This window comes from Lampetra fluviatilis, unplaced genomic scaffold, assembly GCF_964198595.1.
Source record: "Lampetra fluviatilis unplaced genomic scaffold, kcLamFluv1.1 SCAFFOLD_226, whole genome shotgun sequence".
Taxonomy (NCBI): Eukaryota; Metazoa; Chordata; class Hyperoartia; order Petromyzontiformes; family Petromyzontidae; genus Lampetra; species Lampetra fluviatilis.
In genome coordinates this window covers 87,575-105,622 of record NW_027621003.1, presented here as the reverse complement: position 1 = coordinate 105,622, position 18,048 = coordinate 87,575, and the positions used below count along the sequence as shown (strand labels likewise).

The 18,048-nt window shown below is 51.4% G+C and overlaps 1 protein-coding gene across 1 annotated transcript; it reads left to right on the top strand.

Annotated features, from left to right (window-relative positions):
• Positions 1 to 1,203: 1,203 nt before the first annotated feature.
• LOC144954655 (uncharacterized) lies at positions 1,204 to 4,144 on the top strand (the record flags this gene model as incomplete). Its single annotated transcript, XM_078885099.1, has 2 exons — positions 1,204 to 2,469; positions 4,139 to 4,144. Coding segments are annotated over 2 exons (1,272 nt in total), but the record flags the coding sequence as incomplete, so codon positions are not given.
• Positions 4,145 to 18,048: the final 13,904 nt, after the last annotated feature.

Sequence of the window (18,048 nt, the reverse complement as noted above, 5' to 3'; positions counted from 1 at the left end):
GCCATGTGGTAGGGGGGTAAGCATTGCAGAGCGCTTAGCTCAGGTGTGATGCGGGTTGATGCCACATACGTCATGGTCATTTCCCCCCCCCCCCCCCAAAATACAAAAGTCTATTTTTCTTTCCTGAAGGCATCAACACGTTCAGCGAGCGCGATGACGATCACACGCGTCGAATGAAAAGCAAGGGACAAGTCCTTACTTACTAACAACTCCTTTCTCACTAACAACTCCTTACTTAACAACTCCTGTAATTTTTCATTGCTGGAGGGGTTTCCCCCCCCCTACCTGAAAATCCTGGCTCCACCTCTGAGTGTGTGACAGTGTCAAGTTTGTATTTGCAGTAAAGTCTATTAACTCTATTGAGCACAGAGGTTATATCAAAACAGTAGTTTATTTTAGTTTTCCTCTGGAACTCTTTGTAAGATTGGAGTCAGGAAGTGATCACAGGACACACGTGCAGCAGCTGAAGTCGGAACTGCTCATCCCAGCAATCAAGGACATCTGTGCCTGGCTTCACACCTCTAAGTTGCGATTGAACATTAATTTATGCATTTGTGCATGACACAAATAGTATTATTTTCAACACCCTTTGCTATGTCAGCTGAATTTAGCTTTCTTAAATATTCCTTTTGAAGCCAAACAGCTGAAATTGTGTGCTCTTGAGTTTTGGGTTAACGTTCATTTTGAAGATACGAGGGCTTCCAGGCACGGTTATAACCATTTCCCCTCTCCTTGTGTACCATAACAGCCCGTGTGATGAATTTGGGACACTTTTTCACTATATCATGAATATATGAATAAGTATAGATGTGTAAGTCATGTGTTACTGTGTATATGCATTCCTCTGTGCATCGATACTGATGTGTAGATGGTGTGGATATTCTCTTTTTTCTGTCTGCAGTTGTCGCTTCCTCTGCAGAATTTGTCTGATGGAGCAAAGGCACTCGGCGCGGCTCGGTGCATAAAGGCATCAATGCGACCGGTGTGCATACAGCACGGATCGTCCTAAACATTTTACACAGCACCAGAGAACTCACACAGGAGAGAAACCCTTCAAGTGCAGTGTGTGTGGGAAGGCGTTTGCATGTTCATCTACTCTTGTAAAACACCAGAGAATACACACGCTAGAGAAACCCTTCAAGTGCAGTGTGTGTGGGAAGGTGTTTGCAGAGGCATCTACTCTTGTAGCAAACCAGAGAACACACAGGAGAGAAACCCTTCAAGTGCAGTGTGTGTGGGAAGGCGTTTGCAGAGTCATCTACTCTTGTAAAACACCAGAGAACACACACGGGAGAAAAACCCTTCAAGTGCAGTGTGTGTGGGAAGGCGTTTGCACAGTCATCTGCTCTTGTAACACACCAGAGAACACACATGGGAGAGAAACCCTTCAATTGCAGTGTGTGTGAGAAGGCATATGTACAGTCATCTACTCTTGTAGCACACCAGAGAACACACACGGGAGAGAAACCCTTCAAGTGCAGTGTGTGTGGGAAGGCGTTTGCACAGTCATCTACTCTTGTAAACCACCAGAGAACACACACGGGAGAGAAACCCTTCAAGTGCAGTGTGTGTGGGAAGGCGTTTGCACAGTCATCTGCTCTTGCAACACACAAGAGAACGCACACGGGAGAGAAACCCTTCAAGTGCAGTGTGTGTGGGAAGGCGTTTGCACGTTCATCTACTCTTGCAACACACAAGAGAACACACACGGGAGAGAAACCCTTCAAGTGCAGTGTGTGTGGGAGGGCTTTTTCAGATGCATCTGCTCTTGTAGCACACCAGAGAACACACACGGGAGAGAAACCCTTCAAGTGCAGTGTGTGTGGGAAGGCGTTTGCATGTTCATCTGCTCTTGCAACACACAAGAGAACACACACGGGAGAGAAACCCTTCAAGTGCAGTGTGTGTGGGAGGGCTTTTTCAGATTCATCTGGTCTTGTAGCACACCAGAGAACACACACGGGAGAGAAACCCTTCAAGTGCAGTGTGTGTGAGAAGGCATTTGTACAGTCATCTACTCTTGTAGCACACCAGAGAACACACACGGGAGAGAAACCCTTCAAGTGCAGTGTGTGTGGGAAGGTGTTTGCAGATTCATCTACTCTTGTAGCACACCAGAGAACACACACGGGAGAGAAACCCTTCAAGTGCAGTGTGTGTGGGAAGGCGTTTTCAGATTCATCTGCTCTTGTAACACACCAGAGAACACACACGGGAGAGAAACCCTTCAAGTGCGGTGTGTGTGAGAAGGCGTTTACACTTTCACCAAATCTTCAAAGACACCAGAGAACACGCAAGCATCAGAAGATCCACCAGGAGTGGAGTCTGAAATCAGCTTGTGAAAGTCAAAGTGCCTCAATGAGCCCATCCCTCATCAAACAAGAACTGGAAGAAAATCCCAGCTTGGACACCTTCAAAGAAATCAAGGTGAAATATGAAGAGGTGAAGGTGAAATGTGAAGACGTGATGGTGAAGAGCGAAGAAGTGAAGGTAAAATGTGAAGATGAAGATTCAACTCCCAAATCGGACCTTCACATCGATGGAGGCAACGTGAAGCAGGAGGAGAATTCTGACTGTGAGGCAGAGCGAGGCAACTCCCAGCAGTTTGTGGAAGTGGAGGTGTGGGTGGACTTCCTCCGAGACAATACAAAGTCAAATGGAGACCCGGGAGATGCGTAAGCCTTAGACCAGTGGTTCTTAACCTGGGTTCGATCGAACCCCAGGGGTTCGGTGAGTCAGTCTCAGGGGTTCGGCGGAGGTTAAGACACACCTGACTCATGATTGTGCACCAGTAAAACATGTACCTATGTTTTGAATTTGAAAAAATAATTTTATTTTTTCCAATTAAAAAGGATTCTGTGAATGCGCATATGAAACTGGTGGGGTTCAGTACCTCCAACAAGGTTAAGAACCACTGCCTTAGACGATGCCGCTCCAGTAGATGCACCTTTATCACAGGCCTTTAATGACAAGAATGTGAAGTTGAACACTCAGTTCCTATGTGCAACCTGCAGGGTAAAAGCGGCCAGTCTTTGTGGACCTGTGTGTTGGGTAGATTTCTAACCAGGAGCGAGAGCCAATAAGCTCCCAAGCATTCACTGTTATGAATTGCATTTATATGGTGCTTGCTTAATCGCCCCAGCAATTCGGAGTTTTGTATCGTATCTCGTCTCAAACACTCGAAGAGCATCCCAAGTGGCAGCTTCCCCTGTGTGGCACAAGGTGGTGGCCCTGCACCGGCCTGCATGTGGACAAGAGCCTGTCAGTAGGGTGCGATGGTCGATGTGGCATCTCAGTTGTGGAGTTTGTAGGTAATGTTTAGAATTTTATAAATGTTGACCCAGACGCCAGCATGCAATGGCCTACTCGTTTTGAATGGTGCATATAGTATGTTGTACATGCACTTAAGAAGATTTTGCGTATTTTTTAAATTAGCTTCTTGTTAATAGGATGTTACCTAATGCAGTGCAGTAATTCAATTTTGTTAACATGCCTGTCAATAATTTAGACTGAATGCTTGTCTGATTGTGTGCGTACATGTAACATTGTCTATAAGGGTCAAACATTGATTAAGTGATGTTAGGACAAAGTGTGTGTTTTGCAAGTAACCTGTACAGATATCTCAGGTGAGACTCCTTGTTCTTGTGAGTGGGTGGGTGAGTGAGTGGCTGGGTGGATGAGTGAGTGGGTGGGTGGGTGAGTGGGTGGGTGGATCGGTGGGTGGGTGGGTGAGTTTGAATTGTATGTTTTAATTAGATAATTGTATTTCTTCATTAAAAGCTTATTCATTGAAAACGACATTTCGTGGCCTTGCTGGGTGTGCGGTTCGATGCGGACTTTCATCTGGTTGAGATCACGGGATCGAGAAAAGGTGACAGAGCTGGCCGTGCGAGAAGACCGCCGTCTGCAGATCGATTCCAACGTGATCGACCGTCTGTCTCTGCGCCTCCGTCGTTCATGCAGGGGGCGCGTAGGGTTATAGCGCCCCCTGCATGAAAACGACGGAAAGTGCAGCATTCATCACAGATAGATTAAGTTGTGCGCTTATATAAAAGAGCATCGCCAGTGGGTTTTCAAAGTACCTTCGTCTTACAGAAATCATTTTCGCGTGAGCCCACCCCATTACAACAATGCTCAGCTGTAGCTCACGTGACTTCTGCCGCGACAATGTTTGGATGTTTTCGCCTGAGGACGACCGCTCGTGTTGCGATCCAAACGTCGTGATTTATTTATTATTATTATTTTACTTGTTCTACCTACGTGACTTTACCGAAAGAACCAAAGAGTATGAAAGACGTCTTGTCTGCTGATGTTGTTCATGTCCGTGTACATCGATATCCCACATGGCTTACACTACACACCACACACAATGAAATAAATAGAAACTAGAACGACTTCTGGGGATGGGCAAAGATCGAGGAATCTCTTTCAATGGAGCGAGTTCAGTGTGTTCGATTCAACATCACTCTGTCCGTCTGTGTCTCTGTTTTCCTCTATGTGTCTCTCTCTGCCTGTCTCTGTCTATGTCGTCTCTGTCTCTGTGTTCCTCTTGGCTGTGTCTGTCCGCCTGTCTTGTCTGTCTGTGTCTGTCTATCAGCGTCTGTCCCACCGGAGTAAACGACTGTCAGTAGCAGCAGGCGCCCGTTCAACTCCCACGGCTACACGCCACTCAAACTTGCTCCCAACACACAAAGACAAAGATCCCCCGTATAGCCTTAACAGACTGGGTGGTGGGGGGGTGGTGAGGGCTGGTGGGAGGGGTGGTGTTGAGGGTGGTGTTGGGGGGGGGGGGCTGTCAACTGGTGTAGGAGGTGGTGCACTTCTCTGCTTCAATTTTGTTGCGATTTATTATCTGCACACAAACAAAACCACCGAGAAGTAAGACGCGCCACCCAGCCCTGCCCCCCCCCGCCCTCTCCCCCCACCAATATTTGAGTGATGTTATAATTAAAAACAATGATGCAGCACCCCCGCTTTTACATTAGTAAGCAAATCACAGCAAGATGAGTTTTTTGCACACTACGGGCAACACATTTTCTCCAGTCACTGCCTTAAACCCGTTCAGTCGACCGAGTGGAACAACAGAATAGGCGGCTAAATACAGACTGAGTGGCACATAGAACACATTCCTGCGGAGGGAGCTGGTAGGAACGTTGGGTTGCTCGGTCAATGGCCAGGGTCAACGGCGGCGTGGTATATTCCGCAAATATGCCCGACTGTGAGGGCGGGCACAAGCCGGCGTGAGTAGGTTAAACGTTGAGTTTTATAAGGACACCACGGGGTGACCAGCCCCTCCCCACCCAGCCCCTCCCCACCCAGCCCGGTCGATATCCCTGTACCGGTACTAAGTATTATTCCTACCAGCCCACCCCGCAGGGTCCTGTTATGATTGCGTTGTACTTTATGAATCCATAATCTCTGCCATTACATACTATGAAACAAGAAAAGGTAAAAAAAAAACAGGGCAATGTATTACAATACACTATTAGACGTATCAAATAAAAAAAATTCTATCCCATGTGTTAGTGAATTTTAAAAAAATATTTTAGGGAGGAAATGGCAGGAAATTAGTTTTCAAATTTAGATATTTTTCGGGGGGGGGGACCCCAGACCCCCTGGAAGATTTGGTCCCCCCCAATGTTGACTCCATGGCTACGGCCTTGCATTGACGTGCTAGTTTCTCTACCCCCCCCCCCCTCTCTCTATTTAAGGCCTCAACACAGAGGTGTTGTTTCTCTATGTGTCTATGTGTGTCTCTCTCTGTGTGTCTCTCTGTCATCTCTCTCTGTGTGTCTGTGTGTGTGTGTCTCTCTCTGTGTCTTTGTGTCATCTCTCTCTGCTTATGTGTCTGTCTATGTGTCTCCGTGTCTGTGTTTTGTTTCTTTCTGAAATTGAGCAATTTTTGGAAGAACGTTATCAACCAGGTGGGGTGTTGACTGTTATGTTACCCGACTCTCTGTGTTGTATTGTATTACATTTCTAAGTTTACTGGGTTTGTTTTCTCTTTAATTTGTACCTGATGATGATTGCTTGTGTTGCAATTGAAACGTCGTATGCTATTTGCACACAGCGTTGGTGTACGGTGCTTTTTGTGGAATATTTTGCTGTTTTTCCCTGGATTTTATGTTTGCACAGTCACATAGTCACTTTAAGATGTTTTCTTGTTCATGTTTTTGTTTGTTGCGGTTGCACCCGATTCAAGAGCCGAGTGGCTCACAGGGCTATACCAAATAAATGAAATTGTAAATATGATTTAATACATTTATTTTTTCTACGTGACTTTACCGAAAGAACCAAAGAGTATCTTGCTTAAGTTTTAATTTCTCTTCACCTGGCTCGCTACTTTGTAACTTGTTTTGTTTTAAATATTCACAGTTTTTTTTTTTCATTTTTTACCAGGCCACACCTGCTTGAGCTGCTGTACCGCTCTTGTTTCCAGAAGCGACCTGCCCACAACAACAACAACAACAAGGTGAGGCTCGTCAACAGCGTGGCGGTGTTCACTCTAGACACGTGGCGGTGTTCACTCTAGACGCGTGGCGGTGTTCACTCTAGACACGTGGTGGTGTTCACTCTAGACACGTGGCGATGTTCACTCTGACACGTGGTGGTGTTCACTCTAGACGCGTGGTGGTGTTCACTCTAGACACGTGGTGGTGTTCACTCTAGACGCGTGGCGGTGTTCACTCTAGACGCGTGGCGGTGTTCACTCTAGACGCGTGGCGGTGTTCACTCTGGACACGTGGTGGTGTTCACTCTAGACACGTGGTGGTGTTCACTCTAGACGCGTGGTGGTGTTCACTTTAGATGCGTGGTGGTGTTCACTCTGGACGCGTGGTGGTGTTCACTCTGGACGCGTGGTGGTGTTCACTCTAGATGCGTGGCGGTGTTCACTCTAGACGCGTGGCGGTGTTCACTCTAGACGCGTGGCGGTGTTCACTCTAGACGCATGGCGGTGTTCACTCTAGACACGTGGCGGTGTTCACTCTAGACACGTGGCGGTGTTCACTCTAGACACGTGGTGGTGTTCACTCTAGACACGTGGCGATGTTCACTCTGACACGTGGTGGTGTTCACTCTAGACGCGTGGTGGTGTTCACTCTAGACACGTGGTGGTGTTCACTCTAGACGCGTGGCGGTGTTCACTCTAGACGCGTGGCGGTGTTCACTCTAGACGCGTGGTGGTGTTCACTCTGGACACGTGGTGGTGTTCACTCTAGACACGTGGTGGTGTTCACTCTAGACGCGTGGCGGTGTTCACTCTAGACGCGTGGTGGTGTTCACTCTGGACGCGTGGTGGTGTTCACTCTAGATGCGTGGCGGTGTTCACTCTAGACGCGTGGCGGTGTTCACTCTAGACACGTGGTGGTGTTCACTCTAGACACGTGGCGATGTTCACTCTGACACGTGGTGGTGTTCACTCTAGACGCGTGGTGGTGTTCACTCTAGACACGTGGTGGTGTTCACTCTAGACGCGTGGCGGTGTTCACTCTAGACGCGTGGCGGTGTTCACTCTAGACGCGTGGTGGTGTTCACTCTGGACACGTGGTGGTGTTCACTCTAGACACGTGGTGGTGTTCACTCTAGACGCGTGGCGGTGTTCACTCTAGACGCGTGGTGGTGTTCACTCTGGACGCGTGGTGGTGTTCACTCTAGATGCGTGGCGGTGTTCACTCTAGACGCGTGGCGGTGTTCACTCTAGACACGTGGCGGTGTTCACTCTAGACGCATGGCGGTGTTCGCTCTGGACGCGTGGTGGTGTTCACTCTAGACGCGTGGCGGTGTTCACTCTAGACGCGTGGCGGTGTTCACTCTGGACGCATGGCGGTGTTCACTCTGGACGCGTGGCAGTGTTCACTCTGGATGCGTGGTGGTGTTCACTCTGGATGCGTGGCGGTGTTCACTCTGGATGCGTGGCGGTGTTCACTCTGGACGTGTGGTGGTGTTCACTCTGGATGCGTGTCGGTGTTCACTCTAGACGCGTGGCGGTGTTCACTCTAGACGCGTGGCGGTGTTCACTCTGGATGCGTGGTGGTGTTCACTCTGGACGCGTGGTGGTGTTCACTCTGGATGCGTGGCGGTGTTCACTCTAGATGCGTGGCGGTGTTCACTCTAGACGCGTGGCGGTGTTCACTCTGGATGCGTGGCGATGTTCACTCTAGACGCGTGGCGGTGTTCACTCTGGATGCGTGGCGGTGTTCACTCTAGATGCGTGGCGGTGTTCACTCTAGACGCGTGGCGGTGTTCACTCTGGATGCGTGGCGATGTTCACTCTAGACGCGTAGAGGTGTTCACTCTAGACGCGTGGCGGTGTTCACTCTAGACGTGTGGCGGTGTTCACTCTAGACGCGTGGCGTTGTTCACTCTAGACGCGTGGCGGTGTTAACTCTAGACGCTTGGCGGTGTTCACTCTAGACGCGTGGCGGTGTTCACTCTAGACGCGTAGGGGTGTTCACTCTAGACGCGTGGCGGTGTTCACTCTAGACGTGTGGCGGTGTTCACTCTAGACGCGTGGGGGTGTTCACTCTAGACGCGTGGCGGTGTTCACTCTGGACGCGTGGCGGTGTTCACTCTAGACGCGTGGTGTTGTTCACTCTGGACGCGTGGTTGTGTTCACTCTGGACGCGTGGCGGTGTTCACTCTAGACGCGTGGTGGTGTTCACTCTAGACACGTGGTGGTGTTCACTGTAGACGCGTGGTGGTGTTCACTCTGGACGTGTGGTGTTGTTCACTCTCTGCATGTAGAGTGGGGACAACCGGGGGATCCTGAGGGAAATCAACGCAACCACGGGGAGAGAGAGAAAGACACGCAAACTCCAAATATACAGCCAGCATCAGGGTTGGGATCGAACCCACGACTTCCTGTATTCCAGGAGAGGTAGTTAACATCAGACCACGAGGAGAGAGAGAGACACGCAGTCTCGGCGATGTTGATTGATCCTCAATGAATTTCTTGGTGGAGTAAGGAAGCATTAATACACCACCACCTGTTAACCATGCCAGTGTGTGACAGTGTATAGTTTGTGTTTGCAGTAAAGTCTATTAACTCTATTGAACAGGGAGGTTATATCACAGCTGTAGTTTGTTTTTTGTTTTCCTCTGGAACTCTTTGTAAGAATGGAAACAGTCAAGAAGTTAACACAGCACACACATGCAGCTGAAGTCAGATCTGTTCATCCCAGCATTCAAGGACATCGTGAGCCTGGCTGTTTTCACACCTCTAAGTTGCGATTTAACATTAATTTATGCATTTCTGCATAACACAAATAGTATTATTTTCAACACCATTTGCTATGTCAGCTGAATTTAGCTTTCTTAAATATTCCTTTTGTAGCCAGACAGCTCAAATTGTGTGCTTGGAGTTTTGGGTTAACATTCATTTTGAAGATATGAGGGCTTCAAGGCATGTTTGTGACCATTTGCCCTCTCATTGTGTGCCATAACAGCCCGTGTGATGAATTTAGGACACTTTTTCACTATATCATGAATATCTATGAATAAGTATAGACGTGTAAGTCACGTATGACTGTGTATATATGCATTCTGCTGTGCCTCGATACTGACGTGTAGATGGTGTGGATATTCTTTTTCTGTCTGCAGCTGTCGCTGCCTCTGCAGAATTGGGCTGATGGAGCAAAGGCACTCGGCGCAGCTCGGTGCAAAAAGGTGTGCATACAGCACGGATTGTCCTGGACATTTGACACGGCACCAGAGAACTCACACAGGAGAGAAACCCTTCAAGTGCAGTGTGTGTGGGAAGGCGTTTGCACATTCATCTACTCTTGTAAAACACAAGAGAACACACACGGGAGAGAAACCCTTCAAGTGCGGTGTGTGTGGGAAGGCGTTTGCACTTTCATCTACTCTTGTAATACACCAGAGAACTCACATGGGAGAGAAACCCCTCAAGTGTAGTGTGTGTGGGAAGGCGTTTTCAGATTCATCAAATCTTGTAACACACCAGAGAACACACACGGGAGAGAAACCCTTCAAGTGCCGTGTGTGTGGGAAGGCGTTTGCACAGTCATCTACTCTTGTAACACACCAGAGAACACACACGGGAGAGAAGGCGTTAACACTTTCACCAAATCTTCAAAGACACCAGAGATCACGCAAGCATCAGAAGATCCACAAGGATTGGAGTCTGAAATCAGCTTGTGAAAGTCAAAGTGCCATAATGAGCCCATCCCTCATCAAACAAGAACCGGAAGAAAATCCCAGCTTGGACACTTTTAAAGGTGTCGAGGTGAAATATGAGGTGAAGGTGAAATTTGAAGAAGTGATGGTGAAGAGCGAAGAAGTGAAGGTAAAATGTGAAGCTGAAGATTTAACTCCAAAATGGGACCTTCACATCGATGGAGGCAACGTGAAGCAGGAGGAGAATTCTGACTGTGAGGCAGAGCGAGGCAACTCCCAGCAGTTTGTGGAAGTGGAGGTGTGGGTGGACTTCCTCCGAGATAATACAAAGTCAAATGGAGACCCGGTAGATGTGTAAGCCAGTGACGATGGCGCTCCAATAGATGAACCTTTGTCACAGGCCTTTAATGAAGAGAATGTGAAGTTTAACACTCAATTCCTAGGTGCAACCTGCAGGGTAAGAGCGGTCAGTCTTTCTGGACCTGTGTGTTGGGTAGATCTCTAACCAGGACCGAGATCCAATAAGCTCCCAAGCATTCACTATGTTATAATTGCATTTATATGGTGCTTGGTTAATTGCCCCAGCAACTCTGAGTTTTGTATCGTATCTCGTCTCAAACACTCGAAGAGCATATCCAAGTAGCAGCTGCCCCTGTGTGGCACAAGGTGGTGGCCCTGCACCGGCCTGCATGTGGACAAGACCCTGTCAGTAGGGGGCGAGGTTGATGTGGCATCTCAGTTGTGGAGTGTATATATGCTTTTTTCCAAAATTCATATTAAGAATAATTCGGCCAATATTTTTTAAATAAATGAATAAAACCAGCACTCGACCCACAAGCACCAAGCAAATGGAGGTCGTAAAATGCCATTAAATAATAAACTCGGAGCGGAGGAAGTGGCTCTCGCAGAGTTTTATTGCAGTTGCGCATCTGTTTTCCACGGATGAAAAGATGGCTTGAGGAACCAAATTATCACCCCCAATAAAGTAGAACAAACACGCACACGGACACGTACAACCCCCCCCCCCCCCACAGCAAAGTGACATCAAAGGAAACTTGGGTCCTTTATGAGAAGAGAGAAAGAGGGGAGGGAATTATACAGTTTTTAGCACGAACACGGATCGTGTGAGCCCAGCCTCGCGAGGGAGCAGGGGCGGCAGTTCAGTCTCGCGAGGCAGCAGGGGCAGTATTCTCGTGACGGAGGCTTGCGAGGGAGCAGGCACCGACATCAACCATGGGAGTCGCGTCTCGCAGAGAGAAGGGGCGATGCGTTGTTAAGAGCTGAGTTCAGCATGAGCCGACGAGTATCGCTGAAAGTTTTATGCTACATTCATCCTGATGTGTTGAGTTGCTCGCAAAGTCAAGGATTGCGACAAGTTGTATTGTACTAAGCTTTCACAGTTGTTTAAGAGCTGTGCGAATACAATTCACAAATTTTGAGAGTGAGTGCCAGCGGGCAAGCAGCGCCAGCGAGAGCGCCGTGGGCTCGACCATACACACCACCAACACAGAAGCCTCGAGAGAGCAGAAGCTTGCAACAGGAGAAGACTCCAGCAACAGAAGAAGGGCCAGCAATCAACCAGGGTGGCGAGGCTCGCTGAGTAGCGATGTGCTACCCAGTGCGAATTCAGCGCTGACTGAAGAAGTATCGCTCGAAAGCCATTCTGCCCCGAGTGCCCGCTCCCACGAGCCGCTGCAGTTCGAGTTGAGCTGACGAGAATTCCAGCAATCATCCTCGAGAAATGGCGGAAAGCGCCAAACATCGACCAAGCCAGCATCACAGCGCCAGCCGCGCCATCGAGCAAGGGCAGCTGCCAGCAGACAAGCGACAAGAGCGACCGAGCATCTTCAAGGACAAGCATCGTGTCAACGCAGCTCATCCAGCTGCGGAGAGAGACGGCAGCTAATGGCAAACACGCCCCTAGTGGGAGAGGGAGCTCTCCGAAGCCGTTCGTATGACACGCCTGCATTCGCACGCCAACACGCATCGCCGGCATCTGTCTGACGCAAAGAATTGATCGAGGGAACAAAAACCACACGCACATATACAGTGAGGGAAAAAAGTATTTGATCCCCTGCTGATTTTGTACGTTTTCCCACTGACAAAGAAATAATCAGTCTATAGTTTTAATGGTAGGTTTATTTGAACAGCGAGAGGCAGAATAACAACAACAAAATCTAGAAAAACGCATGTCAAAAATGTTATAAATTGATTTGCATTTTAATGAGGGAAATAAGTATTTGACCCCCTCTCAGAAAGATTTCTGGCTCCCAGGTGTCTTTTATACAGGTATAGGGGTGTTAGAGAGAGAGCCCGTTATGCATGGCAGCTTATGGCAAACAAACACAGTGGGCGGGGCTACGTGAGTGCACGGGGAGGTGCTCTCTACGACGTCCGCGCCAGGCACCCCGGGGGGGCCCATGTATCGGAGGGCTCGGGGTTCTTGTGAAGCTAACCAGTGAAGACTGAAGACGTCTTAGCTAGAGCCCTGGACTCCCCTGGTTCGCCGTCCTTATCAGGGCCGAACAGGACCGAGCCAGCGGCGTGGTCCCGAGATCCAGAGCCGGTGCTCTTGTCAGCGCTGGTCTGGGACTCAGGGTACCGGGCCTGACTTACCAGTGTCGGGCCAGATAGCCTCCCCTAGCCCATTAGAGGAGGACTAGGAGGCAGGCTAGGAAGTAGCTAGCGCGTGTATCCCCAGCTAACCGGGTGAGGGGGCCGACACCCCCTCTAGTGTTGTATGCCAGAACCGTGCTGTGTGAATAAAACCCGTGTGCCTCCAACTCCGGCGTCCAAGAGTCGTGAACTCTATTACACAGGTGTAGTGGTGATACGCGCTGGGTGTATACGTCGTGTGCCAGCGCGTATGTACGGGTGTGTGTGTGGTGACGCGCGCTGACGGGGAGGAGCAGGCGTCAGTGCGCGGGTGGGGGTAGTGCTGCTGATTGGCTGTGTGCCGGTGACGCGCTGAGAGGGAGTGATCGGGTGGCAGCGCGGTGTGATTGGTCGGGGAGTGGAAACACGCGCTGGGCGGAAACGGATCGTAGAGATAGCGCGTGGTGATTGGGTAACTGAGGAGCGGTGCCGACGTTGAGGTCCGCATCCGCTCCGTCTCCCGGGAAGAAGAGATATATAAGGTGATGCACAGAGGAGTAGGGGGGCAGAAGTGGAACCATCTAAGAATGAAGACGAAGGTGCAGAGATAGAGCCCGGAGAGGAGAGTAATGGAGAGGAGAGGAGAGTAAGGTATAAGTGTGTAGCCAGAGAGAGAGAACGGTCTACACGAGCTGAGTAATGTATAGTGTGTAGCCAGAGAGAGAGAACGGTCTACACGAGCTGAGTAATGTATAGTGTGTAGCCAGAGAGAGAGAACGGTCTACACGAGCTGAGTAATGTATAGTGTGTAGCCAGAGAGAGAGAACGGTCTACACGAGCTGAGTAATGTATAGTGTGTAGCCAGAGAGAGAGAAAGGTCTACACGAGCCGAGTATGCATACGGTGTAGCCAGAGAGAGAGAAAGGTCTACACGAGCCGAGTATGCATACGGTGTAGCCAGAGAGAGATGCAAAGTCTACACGAGGCGAGTGGAGAGTGTAGCAGAGGCGCGGAGTCTACACGAGGCACAGAGAGCCAGCAGCACAGAATCTAAGAGAGTCAAGAGAAGCGTAGGGCGGAGAGAAGAGGTCACGAGTTGTACCGTTGTATGGTGACCGCATTGTGAAGAAGAGAGGCCACGCGTTGTATCGTTACAAGTCAAGATTTAATAAAAGAAGTGTGTTCCCGTCAAGGAGTTTCCTGCCGTCATTTTCCAATACTTCATCTGGCGTCAGAAGTGAAACGGGCTTCCAAGCATGGAGACAAGGAAGACCCGTAGGACCCACGGGATTGACCGCGAGGAAAACCTGGACGACTCGGGGCCGCTGGTGGCGGGGGGTGAGGAGGAGGACTTGCCCACGCTACAGGATCCGTCGACGGCGCCGGCCGAGCGACCGGGGACCGACGCCGGGCTTCGTGAGGCGCACTCCCGACTGGCGGAGCTGCTGCTCGCCGCCGCGTCCATCTTGGCGGAGATCAGCTCGTCGGGAGGAGCGGGGATGGTGGGGGACATTTTACAAGGTCGCCCCGCAGATTCCCGCCAAAACGAATGGGGGATTCCCGCCATTGCGCCTGGGCCTACTTTTGGCGGGAACGGCGAGCGCCACGTGGTGGTGGGTTCCCAAGCGCGCGCATCGACATCATCAGCGCGCGAGGGGGTCCGCCATTTTACGTCTGCTGCTGGAGCCGCCATCTTACACACCGACGGAGAGGCGGAGAGGAACCACGAGGCGGATGACTTCATTTTTCAGCAGCGCCTGCCCACGTTGTCAGCCTTCAAGGCGGAAGGCGGAGACTGGGGCCAATTTCAGCGAAGGTTTTTGGCGCATCAAGAGATGTCAGCGTGGTCCGATGCTACGGTGCTGCGGGCGTTGCCCGCCATGCTGGACGACGATGCGCTCGCGGCCTTCAGGGCTGCACGGAAGTCGGACCGCTCCACGCTGAAGGATGCGCTGGGTTTGTTGGCCAGGGTCTACGGACCTCCCTCGGCGTGCCGCCATCATTTCTACGCAAGACGGAAAGCGGCCACGGAGACCGCGCTGGCCTATCGCACGGCGTTGCTGGCTCTTGCTGATGCTGCGTTCCCTCGGATGGACGAGGAGGGCCAAGACGCGATGGTTTTGGAGCAGCTGCTTAAGTTGGCGCAGGACCTGGGGGTCCCTATCAACACAGCTGACGAGATTGATATTTCTTCTTTGAGAGTCGCCACGAGTATTCAAGCGCACGAGGCCCTACAACGGAAACAAGGCGTTGGTTGCAACGCTGCTGTCGTCGCAGCCCCGGGTTTGGTGGTCGCCGAACCCCAAGTCGTCAGCCCACGAGAGGAGGCGTTCGCCACGGGACGACCAGGGGACTGGAGGCCGGGGGCCCGGTCGCCTCTGCGATCGGGCCGAAAGTCGGAGCAACCAAGATCTACTCCGACCCTCGTCACGTGCTATAACTGCGGCCTCCGGGGCCACGTGGCGTCCGGGTGCCGCGCTCCGCGGCAGCGCGCCATGGGAGCTCGGCTGGACGACGACCGAGAGCCCAAGTCATCTCTACAATCCCCGGCAAGTCGCGGCACCTCACACGCTCGGCCTGTTTATTCGGCACACATGGGACGCCGCGTTGCGGCGGAGGAGGGCCGGTTAAGGTTCGGGGATTCGGTTCGGCGAGGGGGGTTCGGCCGGGACCAGGGAGACATTGAATGGGTGGAATTGGGGCATAGAATTGTGGCTGCTTCGGCGGGTTCGTCCGTTGTTACGGGATCTATTGATGGGGTTGAGATTAGGGTGTTAGTGGACACGGGGGCATCGGCAACTATTATATCGGACCTCATTTATAATATTCTTCCAGTCCAATGTCGTCCGCTGCTTCCGGTGGATGTGCCATTTTACGCCGCTAATGGGGGATCGTTGGGCATTATCGGTCAGGTTAGGGCGTCCATTTGCATTGGAGATATCAAATTGTCGGGACCCGTTTTCGTTTCGTCTTCTTTGGCAGTTCCGTGTCTTTTGGGCACTGATTTTTTGGCTAAAATGCCTATTAAAATTCTTATCGATCAACGATGCATTGAACTGCCATCGGGTCGCCGGATTTCATTTTTGACGGGCCCTACTGACATTCGGACGGCGTGCGCTACGATACAAGCGGTGGCGACGCAGACCGTGCAAGTGCCCCCGGGTTCACAGATGTTGATTCCCCTCCGGTTGCGGAAACCATGGGTGAGGGAGGCTTCGGGACAAAGTATGCTTTTGGGTCCTTCTAACAAGGCTGTCGGGGGTCTTGATTTATCGGTGGCTCACACTTTGGTGCGGGCTGACAGGGATCCGTTTGTGATGGTTTTGAACGCGGGGTCGCGACCAGCTGTCATTCCGCAGGGCACCGTGCTGGCTCACGCGGCGCGGGTCCCTGTGGATGATGGGTTGGTTGCGCAGGTGGGCTCGAGCCCCGCGCGGAACGTTGAGCCAAGGGAAGACCTTGAGTGGGTCCATTCGCTATGCGCCGCCTCGGACGATTTGTCGGCGGCGCAGTTGGGTGCGCTGCGCGAGTTGCTCATTGAATTCTCTGATGTATTCAGTAAACATAAGTATGACATTGGGTGCACGGATTTGTTGCACCATCACATTGAAACGGGCGATGCGGCGCCGGTCAGGCTAAATCCCTTCCGACTGAGTCCCGTGGAGAAGGAACATGTTCAGTCGGCTGTTAACGAAATGCTAGAAGCCGATATTATTTCGCCCTCCTCTAGCCCGTGGGGAGCGCCTATTGTGCTGGTTAAGAAGCAGGATGGGTCCCTGCGATTCTGCGTTGATTTCCGTCGCCTGAATAAGATCTCTGTGGCTGACGCGTATCCGCTCCCCAGGATGGATGAGTCCCTCGATGCATTGTCTGGTGCGCGATATTTTTCGACTCTTGATTTGTTATCGGGGTTTTGGCAGTTGCCGCTCGACGAAGAGTCGAAACCTAAGACAGCATTTCGGACTCCAGGGGGGCTGTTCCAGTTTAACCGGTTACCCATGGGACTTCACTCCTCTCCAGCGACGTTTCAGCGACTTATGGAGCTGGTTTTGTCGGGCTTGCAGTGGGATACATGCTTGATTTATATGGACGATGTCATTGTTTTCAGTAAAACGTTTGAAGAACACCTCCAGCGATTGAGAGGGGTGTTCTTGCGAATGCGATCGGCTAAGTTGAAATTTAAACCGGCCAAATGTCACCTCCTTCGTAGGTCGGTTAGATACTTGGGTCACATTGTCGATTCTTCGGGGATCTCCACCGATCCCGCGAAGACGGATTGTGTCGGTTCGTGGCCGACACCTACGTCCGTTTCCGACGTGCGTAGTTTCATCGGGTTTGCTTCTTATTATCGGCGGTTCGTTGAGCACTTCGCCACTATTGCAAAACCCTTGCACGCTCTAATGGCGAAGGGAGTGAAGTTCAAATGGGGACCGGAGGAGGAGGCCGCGTTTCGCTCCCTCCGGGACGCCTTGGTGGGTGCCCCACCCTTGTGTTATCCCGATTTTGCCAGTCCCTTTTTGCTGGACACGGGCATTGGGGGGGTGCTATCCCAAGTCGTTGGGGGTGTCGAAAGAGTTGTCGCCTACGGTAGTAGGGTGTTGTCTCCGGCGGAGCAGCGCTACTGCGTCACCCGTCGCGAGCTGCTTGCCATTGTCTTTTTTGTGCAGCAGTTTAGGCCATATCTCTATGGTCGTCACTTTACGGTCCGAACGGACCACGCGGCGCTACAGTATTCATTGAGGGTCGCCCAGCCCTCGGGCCAGTTGTCGCGTTGGTTGGAAGTCCTCCAGGACTATCAGTTTACGACTACGTACCGTAAGGGGTTGTGACACACAAATGCCGATTGCTTGTCGCGGTTGTTGCCTTGTGATGAATGCGCGTGTTTGTCGGGATCGGCGCGCTGTAAACCGACGCTTGCGGGGGAGATGGGGGCACTGGCTGCGACAGCGGGCGCACCGATCGTGGATGATTCCACTGCCTCTCAGGGTCGGGACTCGCTGCTCTCGCTGTCGCTCAGCGAATGGGGCCGCCTCCAGATGGCGGACAGCTCGCTGCTAGCATTGCGCCGCAAGGTTGGGGGTCCCGAGGGGGACCAGGAGCGTACCGGCTCCTATGTACTTGAGCAGGGCATGTTATTGAGATGGGACAGTTTGTCCCGGCGGAACGCACTCGTGGTGCCTTCCGCTGTGAGGGGGAGGGTTGTCTTGGCGGCACACGAACGCCTCTTGCACTGGGGAGTTAACAAGACGCTTGCCCTGCTTCAGCGTGACTATTACTGGCCGGGAATGGGAAGTGATGTGGTAAATATTCTGAAGG